Source organism: Apus apus, chromosome 4, assembly GCF_020740795.1.
Source record: "Apus apus isolate bApuApu2 chromosome 4, bApuApu2.pri.cur, whole genome shotgun sequence".
In the NCBI taxonomy this organism is placed as follows: Eukaryota; Metazoa; Chordata; class Aves; order Apodiformes; family Apodidae; genus Apus; species Apus apus.
In genome coordinates, this window is record NC_067285.1 from 11,333,510 (window position 1) to 11,348,238 (window position 14,729).

The window sequence follows — 14,729 nt, forward strand, 5'->3', positions numbered from 1 at the left end:
TGTTAAGCACCCATTAAAGGAATCCTAAGACATCCCTGGGGTCATTTCAGTTCTATGCAATTGTAGTTGTTGGAGGCTAACCATGATTTCTTCTTTTACCTTCAGGTGATTCTAATTCTGACAAAGCTGTATGACTACAACCTGGGAAGCATCACAGAGAGCTCTCTTTGGAGGTATGGAGATAAATGAAGTTAATAATTACTACCCTACTTAAATAGGAAGAGCCTGATACAGTTATTTTATTGAATGTAATTGGATTTTTTTTAATGTGCTGGAAGGTTTGTAGCTAAACCCTCTCTCTCTCTCCTTTCATACTCAAGGACAAAGAGGCTGAAGTCCGATTGTCTTGTTTCAGCTAGATAATATACTTCATGGATGTACTATCATTTGACCTCCCCTTTACCCTCTTATTCAGAATCAAATCAGAAAATTGGTTTGTTTTTTTAGGAGAACTCAGCAGCCTTAAATCCTTGTTTATAATGAAGGATGTCATGGCATTCTGCTGCCTAAGTGATGCTTATGAAAAGTCCATGCTACTGAGATGGGGGAATACCTGTGAGCAAGTATTCAATAACTGTTTATTCAGAACTGGTAGTATCAGTACTAGATAATTGATTTCCACTTGTGTGATGTTGACTACTAGACTGATTTATAGGAATGCCTTGATGCTTTCAGGATTTCAAAGCATCTCATACACTCTGTGAACCATAGCTGGACCATGGTCTTTTTCTTAAGGCTGTTCTTTGGATTCAATGAGAGCAGATGGTGCCTGGTTTCGTTTCTGAAAAATGGATCTAAAGGGTGTTTACTTCATGTGTCCCTAGTGGTACTTTCATGACCTACAAAGGATGAAAGAGGAGGGTTTTTTTGTGGTTCAGTCTGTGAAACTTTGGTGGGAAGTTTAGGGGTTTTGTATGCAGGTCATTGGTGGAGGTGGACAGGCTACTGGTTTTTTTCAAGAAAACTTTATGTATTTGAAACTAAAACTTTTTGTTAGAGTGAACTTGTTCTCATAAACTTGTTGATGAAACCTTTTTGTTTCCAAGGAAGAATTTTGGGTCAGAAGTAGAAAAAAATAACCTTTCTGTTCAAGGAACTGAGCAGGATTTTAAGAGAATGATGGAGAGATTTGACATGGAGTAAACAAAAAAATAAATAAACAAAAATAAAAAACCTGGGAAATGCTGAAGAACTGGGATAGCTAAAATCAACCCGCTTATCTTTACAGTGCGCCATCATTCTTGGTCAGCTCTTCAGTGCTCATGTCTGCTCTGAAAGTTGTCAGTGCACTTCATTGTCATTCCTCAGTCCTGTCGCCTTACATAAGCCTTGGTTGGTTATGTTATGCTCTGTCCTGAGTCTGTCTCTGCTGTTAGATCCCCAATCATCATGCAGGCATTCCTTCAGGTCACTAATAAATATCCCTGTGAAGATACAGCTTCTCTTTTCTTAGTGTGATGGAAAGAAATGACAAGATGGGCATATCTTATTATTTAATGCACCTGACAGAGAAGTTATTAGCTTTTGTTCCTTCTGGATGATGAAGTGACATGTTAATTTAAATCTCCCTGCTTGTGTAAAAAGGGTAGGGGAAAAAGAAAAAAAAAGAGAACTGGGAGAAGGGGAGACAGACTTTAATCCATTGCATGCCACTAAGTTGATACTAGGGAATGGAAGAAAGCATGATCTCAAGTCTGGTTTGATTTCTGATGTCAAGAGTTCTGTTTCTGAAGGACAGAGGTGAAAGATAGGTAGTTCTGCAGGTAACCACAACTGAAGAGGAATCTCTGCCTTGAATATGTGACAAAGAAATACCACTCTTGCCTCCTGTGCTGAGTACATTCTCAAAAGGTTGATGAATGATGAGGGGCTGTTTAGAAGCATGTCACAGACATGAGTCACTTATGCTGTAGCTGGTTACAAGCACATCTGTTGTTTGAAGGTGCAGTTGGGTGATTTAAGCAGTTTGTGACTGATGGGACTGTACCCATCTACAACACAACTATGCCATCACCTACAAGATGTGAATCTGTCTTCTTTATAAACATACTACTACTGGCTAGGGTGGCATTGCTGTGTAATTTTTCAGCCAGTTTAACTACAGTTGGCTGCAGCACTAATAGATTGAGATTTCCCTTCTAAAACTACTGATAAATTAAGAGACCACTGGTGACAGACATGAAGGGATGAACTACAGTAAGTGAAAAGAGATAGGGAACTTACAGAGTGCTAAGGCTCTATGCTCACTGGGCTTTGGATGGCATGTGAGCTGCTGCTTCTGTACACTGTTAATGAGATATTATATCAGGCTGGGCTTGACTTTGGTTATGCTGTTAGGCTCTCAGCAGACTTTTTCCACAGTTTTAGTTGAAGGTTTTTTATTTACTTTTCATTATTCTTTTTATAGAAGAGGCAGAAAATGGAGGAGAAAAGATTATCTGTCACTGAGCAATTAACGGAGTGTATTGGATTTATTTATCTTCTTCTCCTAGATATCTCTCAGATCACAAAGAGGATTAAGCTGTGAGAGTCAGGAGAAGATATTTTTTACCACTGGAGTAAAATAAGCTTATGTTTCCAATAAATAAAAATGTCAGAATAGTGAGTGTGGTATCCATGAACTGCAGAGGAGGACTGATTTTTAATTTTTTTTTTTTCTATTTGTGTAAATGTGATGCTCAGAGAAGATGTGCATGCAAGACACTGTGTCAGGGCCATGAGAAACTGATGACTAATGAGTGCTGCTATTCACCTCTTTGCCTGCTTGTAGCTCTGTGTTCGGTCAGAAATGAGTGATTTCATAAAACTTGCCGAAAAATAGCAGTAACTGAACTTTGATTTTTCAGCCAGAAAGTAGAAGTTGTAGGGTTTGCTTTTTTTGATAGCATTTGTGTTCCGAACAGAGACCTGTTGCTCTGATAGTTCCGGAGTTTATTTGTGATACTTCTATGCTCCAACACTGTACCTGAACTCTGAGCTTCCTAGTTCAGGAGTGCTTAGCACTTCCAACTTGTCCTCCACTGCTCCTGGTTTCTGCAGTATGTGTTCTTATTATCTTCTGCTCTCAGCCACTGCTGGAGATGACATATTGGGCTAAAGACCAAGGTACTTGGTACTAAGATCTAAGTGCCATTTGTTGGGTAGTCCCATGATCATCATTATCCATGGGACTGTTTTGATGAAAACACTTATTGTTGGAGATGGGTTTGCATTAGTGTGATAACGAAGAGGAGCAATGGAGCAAGAAGAATGTGTTCTGTTCTCTTGCAGTTGCTCTAGGAACAGAAGCTCCAGGGAGAGAGTAGTTGTAGATTGAAGTTTATATACAAATACAATCTTCCAGTATTAGCCAGATGATCTCTGTTAAGCATCTTTCTCTCCTTTGAATCCTGTTTTTTGAATTGTCTTGGCTGTGAGTTGACCCCAGCTATGTGGTTATAAATCCTAGATGTTTCTGCATGCAGTTTTCTGGCTCCTCCTATGTAAGAGTGGTCTTTCTACAGATAAGAGGTGTAGCCACCCATGTACTCTTCAGTACTGTTGATGTGTTTGCGGAGATTTTCTTCTCTAGCCTGGAGACTTCTTGCAACAGGAGACTTGAAATATTGTCAGTATTTGCTTGCTTCCTTTGGGGGGAATTTCCAGGATATGTCTGTTACTGTATTCATCATTCTCCTGCCCATTTAATGTTGGTTCTTCTGTTTTGCAGATGGGTTGTTCTCAACTCACATTTATTTTCTCCCTGCTGAGCCACATTAATAAAGCCATAACTTGTGGGTTAGTTGCCCACTGTGCTCTGCAACAGCTGATTAGGGTCTTTTAGCTGAAGTAGATAAGAGAAGCAAATCCAAATGAGAGGAACTGACAAAGTGAGAGGAAGGAAAGTCTCATTAAGCGCATTTTAACCAGCAGTTTTGTGGGAAAGGGGAACTTGAAAAGGCCTATTTGAAATGCTTTTATCTATAAATATGGTGGTTCAGTTGCTCACTGTGAGCGAATCACTTTTCTTAACTGAATATCAGAGCTTAATAAATGCTACTACATTATCTCCCATGGGCATTTAGTGAAAATGTAACAATGGCATTTCTTTTTCTTTTGTTTTTTTGGTGTTGTTTTTTTTTTTTCATTTTTGCTTTTGCAAGCATATGAACCCCTGGCTGCTCTGTGTGTAGATGCTGGAGGGCATCTGGGAGGTAGGGAAGAAGGAGTTTGCACACTCAGCTGTTTGTGAAGGAAGCAGTGTCTTTTTACGATTTGATGGCAGCAGAAGATCTGCTTGCACTGGAAGTAGGCTTAGAACATGTTTTTTGTTCACGGACTGAGTGTGGGGCTGAGTGCAGCCTTTTTCCTGTATCATGGGATTCAGCCATCAGGACCCCACGAGACCTAGCAGTTTCTATAGCTTTCAATATTTTTTATGTCAGAAGGCTCATTTTACCCTTCTGACTAAGAGTAATAAACTTCTAGTGCATTTAACTCTTCTGTTTGGTTGCCAAAGTGTCCTGGGATGTTTTGCCTATCAGAAAGAGCTCAAATAAAGCTGGAGAGAGGGAGGAAAAACAGCCAACTAATCAAACAAAAAACCCACCTCAAAACCAAATAAAGACCTACTTAGGAGACAACCCACAGCAAATGCTTAAATCAATCCTGGTTTAGCAGGAAACTTAAAACCTACTGAATTTTACCACAAACAAGGGCGCGTATAAGCTCTGCATTTTGTGAAAGAACGTGTATTAAATCTAGCTCAAGTAATTTCTGCCTTGACATAGTTTGAAGAATCATACCCTCATATTTTGAAGGATCAAATTTGGTTGAGAATTTAATGATGTCCTCCTCACTGCCTGGTCTGTGTGGATAAAATATTCAGTATTAATGACAATGCAAATTTATAAAGCATATTAAAAACATGTTCTCTGTTGCAGCCAGTAATGAAATGTAGGAGTGTTATCAAGTAAATAAAAAAGAGCCCCAATCTATTTTCTGCATGAAAAAATATGTAAATCAAGATAATAAATATTAATACTGACATATATTATCAATATACATATGTACAATGTTCATGCCACGTTATAGACATACAGTGTGTAAATTCACTATGTCATTCTTGATCTGTAAATTAGAAAATGTACTTGCAAATCTGTTTCCTAGACTGTACCTGTTTACACAAATCATATTGGTAAAACATAGAACTATATCTGGCTCCATTCCATGGGGTTCATCTATCTGTTGTGACTGTGGAATAACTGCAGACAAGCTAGACTGGAGCTGGTATGTAAGAGAAAAGACAACACAGTAATTACTAGTTCATAAACAGAAAACAAAACACCCTTTATGTTCTGATATTTCCATCCCTTTCATATGTATGCAGTCACTCTTTCTTTTGCAAAGCTGGGTAAAATTACACTTACTTTTCAGAGGGCTATATCCTCCACTAACCACAAAAAGGAAAGAGTATTTGGGGCTGAGCTTGGGTCAGCAAAAACAACTCCAGTGGAATGAGTTATACTACTTTGAGAGCTGAAGTCTAAGGTCTTCAGGTCCATGTCACAGATATTTCTGAATTTTGGGAAATATCCAGGCAAACATTTAAAGTTTATTTTTACTACAGAAGGAACCAGATGTGTGTTAGTAGGTTTCTCTTGAAGAACTCAGTGAAACACCTGGAAACGATGTGCTGTAAAAATGTGTATTTAGATATCTATCAGTGGTATGACAGTGCAGCATAAACTGACTACGGTTTACGCTGAAACATAGTGGCTTGCTTGGAAGTGTCTTTTTTTTTCTGATTTCTCTAACCTACCAAATAATAATTGGACAAAACAGAAAAAGAGAAGTCAAGCACCCAATTAGTCACTTTGTGTCTTCTATAGCGATAGCAAAGCCAGCTTTTGTGTGTGAACCTGCCAGCAGCTCCCATGCCTCTGAGCACACCTAGTTCTCAGCAGCAGTGGGCTTTTCTTTTGTGTGTTGAAAACTTAGTGTGGGGGGTAACTAGTAGAGTATCAATGCATGAGCTGTTTGTTAGGGAGGTCTAAACTCCTTAAGGAAAGCCCACGGCCACTAAGTGAGAACCCAGATCTGTATGCGTGCACTAGTATTTTTAATGAATACTGTGCTTTGCAGGGAGCTGAAGCAATTAGGGAAAGGGAAGGTTCATTTTTCCTCTTGTCATTAGGATGTACCTTTGAGGGCTCATGTGTACTCAGTGCTGAGAAGATTTGTGCTTGTATGACAGGGACAGCTTGAGGGAGACTCAAATCCTGGTGAGCAAGGAATTAGTTTGCAGCTTGACTTCCCCTTATGAAGACCTAAATGAAGCATGTGGGGATTCAGGAACTTTTCTATCCTGGCTTGCAGCCTTCCCTGCAATTGTACTGAGCCATTTCACTGCTGTATTAAGTGGTGGGTGAAGATGTGTCCTGACAGTTATGAATATCAATTGTAACACACTCTAAAGCAATACAGTGCTTTGCCAATGTAAGGGAAAAATCCTTCCTTCTCTTTTACCCATTATTTCCCCCTACCTGACCAAGTAAGTATCTTCTGTGTAAGGAAGTTACATGAATTTCCCTAGCATGCATTTTGCAGTGTGCTGTGTAGTTGGGTGTGAAGATAAAACATCTTTTCAATGATCTTGCAATCTAGATAGATGATTTATCTGTGAGAGACAGTGAGTTGAAAAGTAATAGAAGTTCAGAGACACCGTATGTACTGTACGTTAAATGACTTTATGAGGAGACATGGAGAGGCTGATATCCAGTCTTCCTTAAGGCAAAATTCTTGTTGTTCTTTCTACTAATTTGCTTTTACTGATGTATTTCCAGACTTTACATACATAGCCGTTTAAGTGTTTCCATTAATTTCCGTCTGTTTTACCTTCAAGCCTGAGCTCCTGGAGTCAGGTGACTGCTCACAATCTGAGCTTTTCTGTGGTGGGAGAAAGCCCCATGTCCTGGTTTTCAGACAATGAAGAGAAAATTGACTGGCTTCAACTGCTATCAATTTGAAAACCCAAAGATAGATTTTTCATAATCAGTTCCTGTGAACTTTTTTCTTCATTGCTCAATGTATCATGGCTGGAAAGACAAATCAGGATGGGATTGAAGGGGAATCAGAGTGGGGTGGATTCCTCCGTAAACTGTATGTGTAAATGCTGCTTTGTCGTACCAAAGGCTGAGTTTCAGATCACAGCTGAGCAGGTCAAGCAGAGCACTGAGTCTGGTTTTCCTGCAAACCAGCTGAATGTTGATTGTTGTCTTATGTGATTACACTGTCCAGCAATTAAAAATAAATTAATTAATAAATCTTTGTTCTGGTGAGGAAAAGCAAATTTTTTCACTTATGATAAAAGTGGACATTTTTGTTCTTTAACAGCAGTGATACTACAAAATTGCTCTCTCTCTCCTAAGGGAGAACAGAAGGAGAGGGAGACACCCTGTTAGGGTTATAGGGAGCTGGGTATTTCCCATACATAAGGGAGAGACACCGTTGGTTGGAAAGAACAGGGACCCTGGAAGGCAGTCTCAGGAGATGGCAGGTTCCTTGTCACTGATTAAAAGCTGCCAGTCTTCCCTGACAGACTGTGGCTGCTGGTCATGAGTCCCTGAGAGGTATTTATTAAGCTGTAGGACTGAGCTGGCAGTCTGATGAGCACTGTAACTTCTGGGGAAAATGGGACTCCAACCAAAATCAGCTCAGCATTGGCCTTTTATAATTGAATACAAAACCTTTGTAAAATAAGCTAAAAGGGAAACACGAGGCCAGAACTGTGTGGTAAATAACCCTTCTGTAAGACAGGAGGATAAAATGAAGCTGTAGGCAGGTCTAAGCTCCTATTGAGCTGTACCAACAAGTCATTGTGTTATTAGTGATAGTTTTGGTGTGTTTATGTTGTCCCAGGCTATCTCAGCGCCAAAGGATTAATGTAGGAGGCTGAAACCCCATATTTTTGATCTCCTCTATTTATTTCTGCTCTTACTTTTAGGAAGCAACATATCCTCTGTTTAAAGCTGTGGAATGAGAACCATAGCTGTGAATCCTAGCCTTCCAAAATACAGCTTTAGGCAAGATTCTTCACCATTGCATGTGTGGATAATGGAGTTATGCTACCTGTCCATCTGCAGTAAATGAGCTGAGAGTTTTGGATTAAACTGCCTAATAAAGGAAGAGTTAGAGCAGAAACACGGCTGCATAAGCCCACAGTCTCCATCCACAGCTAAAGGCTGTTAGAGATTTGGCCTGTGTTTTACCAAGCCAAACTTAAGGGTACTTTCTCATCCAATATCTAACACCTATCATTGTAGGTTAGGTGAACTGTCATGTTTGGGTCAGTTTATAACATCTTTAGTTTGAATTTTGCCTGAACAGAGGCTTATCCTTGCAAAAGAGTAAGAAATGAGATTGAAAACAATTATTATTATTTTTTTTAGTGGTTTTTTTTTTTTTTTTTTTAAATAGTCAGGTCTTTTTTCAGTGAAGGAAAATTGTCACGGAAGATGTTTTATGATCAGGGACTGTGTATTATTCCTGGGAAAAACTACTAAATGGGAGAAGCACTAGAGGTAGCAGCATAATGAAATCTTTATGAACTTCACTTGTAATAGTTACTTCTTTAGAAAGATATGAAACAACCTTTTTTTCCAGTTCTGTTTGTAACTTCTCAGCTCCTCTGTTGTTGTGTTTTTTGGGAGGTGAAACAGATTTACAGCCTTTTTTCCTTGTTACTCAATGGTAGCACTGCCTAAGTGGAAGCAACACCTTTCCATACTGTGGACTAGGTAAGAGTGTAAAGTTTTTGCACAGTACTTCCTCAAAATGAGTTTTGCTTGCTAGAGTCTTCAAGAGGTGGTCTACTTTTTATTCTATCTTGCCTTGAGAAGTGCCCAATAAATGACAGTTAGTATTAAACTCTCAACAAGAAACCTGCTAACTTTGGGATAATTTTTCTTTCTTGCCCTGCTGAAGAAATCAGCTGATGCCCTGAAACATAAGTTTTGATGGCTTGCCATATTAACATTAATACCTAGTTAAAAATGTAACTGATGTGTGTTATATACTATTAAATTTTGGCCCTTTCCAGCAAGCACATCCATGGCTTGCAAGTCTCTGACCTCCTTTTGCTGTCAGCAGCATGCACTGACTACAGGCATTGTGGAAATATAATTTCACTTCCCCTGCCAATGCTCTGGAGTGACGACGTGCTCTCTTCTTATGAGGCAGCATAAAATTTAGAGGCTAGTCACGATGAAGGTAGTAAGAAAGAAACTTGAAGACCTCAGTAAATTTCCCTTCTAAGTGTTCCTTTTTCAAAGGTAAATGGTCTTATTCTTTGTAATCTCTCTTTGTATGTTAACAGTTTTCACAATGCTAACTCTTTTGTAAGAAAAGCACATTACAATCCTGGTCTGCTTTATCTCTGGTACAGGAGCCAAAGGAGGAAGAAGCTAATAAATTTTTTTCTTTAAAGTCTGCCACATACTCAGCACACATGTACTTTAAATTCAAGATGTGGATGTTACTCAAAGAAGCAAGTGTGATGTCATGAGTGTTTTAATAGCCTTTGATTTATTTCCGTAAGTGCTTTATTAAGATGATGCACAGTAGTGTTTGGAAGCCAAATGCAGTCTTAGGAGAGACTTGGAGGAGTTATTTTCTATCTCCTGAGTTTTCTTCCTAAACACAGTAATTTGTTTGATTGGGGCAGAAGGGCCGTGTATTTGGAACAGGGATTCTCCTCCTTAATTAGTATTTCTTTGTAACTTAATCAGTCCAGTTTGTGATCTGAGGGAGTAGAAGTATGAATGCACCTACTGTGATATAAGAGCTGCATGATTCAGAGAACAGGATACTGTCTGGTGTTGGGAGATTTGTGTTCTGTCACTGTATGCGTGTGTGGCTATTAGATGGTGAAATATTTGGTTAGGCATAATCAAGAATCAGCAAATTCACGTGTATCAAAAGTCAGCTGCAAGGAATCCTCTCCTGGTAAGATATTGCAGATGACATTCTGCAAGGTTACTTCTAGGGTGCAGTGATATAGGGCATTTTTGCCATTAGTCTGGTAATAAATCTGGTGTAACTTCCAAGTTTTAAGACAAGCAGGGTCGTGAATCATAAAGAGACCTGAGGTAGTCACAGTGAACAAATGATTACTTAGTAAGCTGAGCTCCCTTGGAGAAATGTGTTTTAGTCCAACAAAACCTAATAGTAGGACAAGGGCTGAAGGTTGTACTTACAGGATTCTATACTGTTTGCGTACAGTGTGGTGGGAAGCTGTGATCAGACAATGTGTAGGAACTGGAACAAGCAGAGAACTGAACATTGTGTCCTGTTTTGAAGAGGCCAAAATGGACTGCTTTGATCAATGGCTATGTCAGCTAAGGAGCCAGGAACTGAATTTGTAAAGAAATTTAAACTGCAAACTGTCTATTTTAAGACACTGATTTGGTGTGAACTTTCTGTGACAATATACAATTTTCCACAAAACTCTGCATACAGGGTGGGATTTCTGGGCAGAACTGAAAGTGAAATGGAAAGGGCAGCAGTGCATCTGACTGTTTAGGATGCTTCTGTGCTTCAGAAACAGTATGCCTACAAACAATGTCATCTGTGGCCTAGAAAGTCACAGAATCCCAACTGTTGGAGACTGGGAGAATATTTAAAGGAAATAGGAATTCATGTTCCATGTCTTATGCAGGTATCTGTTGTTAACTAGCATCAGTGATAGGATACTGAGCTAACTGAAGTTCTGTGCTTACATGAGATGCCCACCCTGATGCTGCGATAGCACAGAACTCTGCAGAGGTACATTTGCTCAATGGAAGTGTTGCTATTGTGATGTAGATGCATCACGTAGCTAAAATGACTCACTTCCATTTTGCTAAGATAATTATTTTACATTAATTCAGTCCAAATTACCCAAATCAGCAGAAGGCTAATTTGGTGAAATGTTGATTGGAATTAAAGAAAAAACATAAAATTAATCTGAACTTAAACATCCCCCTATGGTCATGCATTTAGCAAATGCCTGAAGAGAAGTGGGGGAGGAGACCTAGTTTTTGGAGCAAAGAAGGTTAGAGATGGTTAAAGTTAGAGGGGTTGCATGAGGAATCAGCTCTCCTGCTTTGTAGAAACTGGTATGAATTCCCTGACCTGAGTCAAACTGCACAGCTTTCCCCTGGATGTTGATCTGCTCCAGAAATAACTTCTGGCCTCTGATATAAAAGCAGCATCACCATTCTTGTATGGCTTTTCTTCTTACTGTTGATATTATTTTTGATAGCTGTTATTACCACTTGGCTTTTTAGCATTATCAGAATGCAAAGTAAACAGAAAAGGCGGTTGCAAATACAGTAAGTGTAGCCATAAATTTTATTCTGTGTCCCATTAGAAAATAATGGTCGGTATTGTAGTAAGTATAAATTAATTGTTGAGCCCCTCTATTAATGTAATTAAAAAGGCATTGGGTTTGGTAGTTGGCTTCTCTTACTGTCAGTTGCTCTTTATTGTTTCAGAAGAAACCTGCTGAGTCAAATGGTTTAGCAGGAAGATGGAATAAACCTCTCAAAGTAAAAAAGGCTAGTTAATTTGCAGAATTTCTGTTGAAATTGCTTGAACAAAACTTGAATAGAGATATAATAGCCTAGTTTTTTGAATGTGGATTATCTCTGATGTGCAGTAACTCCTGGAAGGCTGGTTAATGCTGTGAAAAAAAGGTGACAAAAATGTTTTGATTTTTTTTTGTTAGTTTATATGGGAGAAAAGGAAAGTGCTAGAATTATTCATTAAATGGATTCCAGTTACAGAGGAGCTGCAAGTTGCAACTTTCTTCCAAGCCAAATACAAAATCCAAGTGTGTCTCATTTAGCTGAAGGAAGGTCTAAAGCTATTTACTCATGTTATTACAGCTACTACTCTATTATTTTTTAAGTAATCTCATGAAATCAGTAAGAATTGATCATTGAAAAAGGGAAGTCTGTTTCAGTTGTACAAAGGGCTAATTTGGATCAAATCAAAGATCTGCTTGACTCAGTACCTGGTCTTTAATGTAAACCTGCAGCAGATAAAGAAGAAAGGATATAAGAGCACAGCCAAACATGTGATATTTTCCTGATGTAGCTTTCCAGCTAATACTGACTTTTGGCTCTAAGATTTTATAAAACAGCAGAAGTATTTAATAGAAGTATTTATTAGCCCTTGGCAGGTGTTTTTGTGTGGCAATTAGTTTTCCTTCTCAGAATGTATCCATTAGCTGAACCAGTACAAACTTCTAGCATCTAGAACAGTGGAGAGCTGAAAAGCACCAGGTGGTTGTTGGCCTGTGTCAACTGCCGTGAGACCTGAATTAATGCTTCAGAAGTGAGAAGTTTTCTGTGCCTGTAGTCAGCCAGTTTCTCTTCTCTGCACCTCTTTATATATGTGAAGTCCTTCTGTGTGATGAAAGGAAATTCACCCAGCTGTAATTTATCTTATAAAATGAACCTGCCACTCCCCATGTTGGATGGAGTGCCCTTCAAAAATGAAAAAGAAGTAAATGACAGGAAATCCAACTTGTGTGTAACGTTTAGTGCAAGGAGCTCCATATGGCAGATCGAGAACAGAGGGTCTCTTCAGTTGTATTGGTTGCTCTCTAAGCATTGCTTTATCCTTTTAATGAATGGAGAAAGTAAAAGGGATGATTTTGGAAAGCTCCATTAAGCAGTAAGGAAAAATTCTGGTTCTTTAGTAAACTCGTGCTATATAGATTTGTACCATGCTGCTTACTAGAAAATGCAAGCATTGAAGAATAAAGTGGTGGTGGTTGTGATTGATCTTCAGCTCTGTATTGCTTCCAGGCTCTCTATTGTGCCTACCACCTCAGAAATATTTTTCACTTCAGGGAGGTGGCAAGGAATTTTGCTGTGAAGACCCAGCCTTGAGACATGTGACTCCACATATCAGTGATTTATATTTAATTCGTGTGCCTAAATCTACGGTGGTGACCTTACTGGTTGGTTGATTGCTTTAATTTTGTGCATGAACCTAGTGATGACTGCACTGCCCTCTTCTGGTTAAATGTGGTGTAGAGAATTGAATCTACCTCCTCTTAGTCCCTGTGTCATGGATCGACTTCCTATGAAACAGTGCTTGCAGAAATCTTGGTCAGAAAGGAAAAAGCAGAGCGAATTAAAATTCTAGAAAGCTAGAATGCTGCTTCTCTGGCTTCCCAGCTTCTTTTCATTCCTTTGTTAGTTTTGCAAAGTTTTGTCTTGCTCTGAAGGCTACGTAATACACTTATATTTTCTTCTGTAACATCACAGAAAAGCCCAGAATTTTGCTGAATGCAGATGTCATAAACATTTGTCTAACAGGATTTTATGTAATTATATAAGACAATTATACAGACTCTTCGGTAAATTTCAGTAAGTCTCTGGAAAGGCTTGTATGAATTTCAGTAAGCTTTGGATCAGGCTTATTACCAGTTTTTCCTATCCAAAGAGACAGAATGTTGTTTTCTGCTTTGATTTGCCTTTTCTGTGCCATCCATCCATACAAGAGGTTCTTATAAATTGAATTTATATTTGTAAAATAGTTTGCTTCTTTCTGTCTTTTGGGCACCTGCCAATAATGTGCTTCTTATGAAAGTAGCCCTTGCACTAGGATTGTTGTAGCTGAGTATCTGGCATGTCGGGTGGATACAGCAGACAGGTGAGTCCAATGCAGTGAAGGAGGAAGTGTTGCTGGCATATCAGGTGATGATTCACAGCTTGCTCCCCTGCTTCTTGGAGGAGTTCATGCCATCTTCTGTAGATATTTCTTTCCTAGAAGAGATTTGAAGTGTGTGAATAAGGGCTAAAGTTAATAACAGAATAGTTAACCCAGAGGGCTCTATGAAGAATCAAACTCAGTTGCCTCAACAGTATGAACAGGCTTATTATCCAAGGGATTGATGATGCTAAGGCAGAGGTGAATTCTAAGGAAGATTTTGAATGAGACTAAAGGACTCTTTTTCTTTATCTAATTGGTAGTTGCTGTGCTGTGTCAGGGAAATTAAGTGGGTGCAGGCTTGATCAGTGGCCAGCTAAGCCTGTTGTCCTTGCTGATGTGTTATTGGGATCACTGTGCCCTCTCTGGGAGACAAAAAGGAAAAAAAAAAATCATCAAGCATCCCACAGTAACTATTAGACTTTCCTGAACAAGCCTGGATCCTGTTCCTCTGTAACAGAGTGTCATGGCCTCTCTCTTGTTCTGTGGATCTGTGTAGTGGCTGCAGGTGGTTGCTCTGAATTTTAAGTCATCAGCTGTGCCTGGTACATGGCTGTAACATTGCTGTGCAGCTGTGGCAGAGACCTGTGGGAGATGAATCTCATCTGCTCACATCAGGAACTGGCAGTAGTCCTACTGAAAGGCCCTACTTTTCTGCTACTAATTCAATGAGCTCACAGAACAGTTTCTTCAGAAACTCAGCTTATCCAGTATCTTAAATATCACTTTGTAATGTGTGAATGAAAAAAAAATTAAAGATAGGATAAACTGCCAAGAAGCCAAGATTCTTTGTGGGAACAAGGCTGGCAGCATAATTTTACTACTGACAGAGTCCTTGCAAAAATGAGGTAGTTACACTCAGGGAGCTGAACTTGCTGGCCTCTGAATCAGGCAGGACTTGTCAACACTGTCAGCTCATCTAATGCCCAGTGGTACAGTAAGGAATCTGCACCATTAGTGTTGCCTTTCTGCCAGAGTCACAGAGT

The 14,729-nt window shown here is 39.2% G+C and overlaps 1 protein-coding gene across 3 annotated transcripts in view; it reads left to right on the plus strand.

The window, feature by feature from the left end:
* The window catches only part of SORCS1 (sortilin related VPS10 domain containing receptor 1), a 275,819-nt gene that overhangs the window by 84,629 nt on the left and 176,461 nt on the right, over window positions 1–14,729 (plus strand). For all 3 annotated transcript variants that reach the window (XM_051619103.1, XM_051619104.1, XM_051619105.1), the window contains exon 2: window positions 106–173. In XM_051619103.1, the coding sequence (XP_051475063.1) occupies window positions 106–173 (68 nt within the window). The remainder of the gene's footprint in view (window positions 1–105; window positions 174–14,729) is intronic.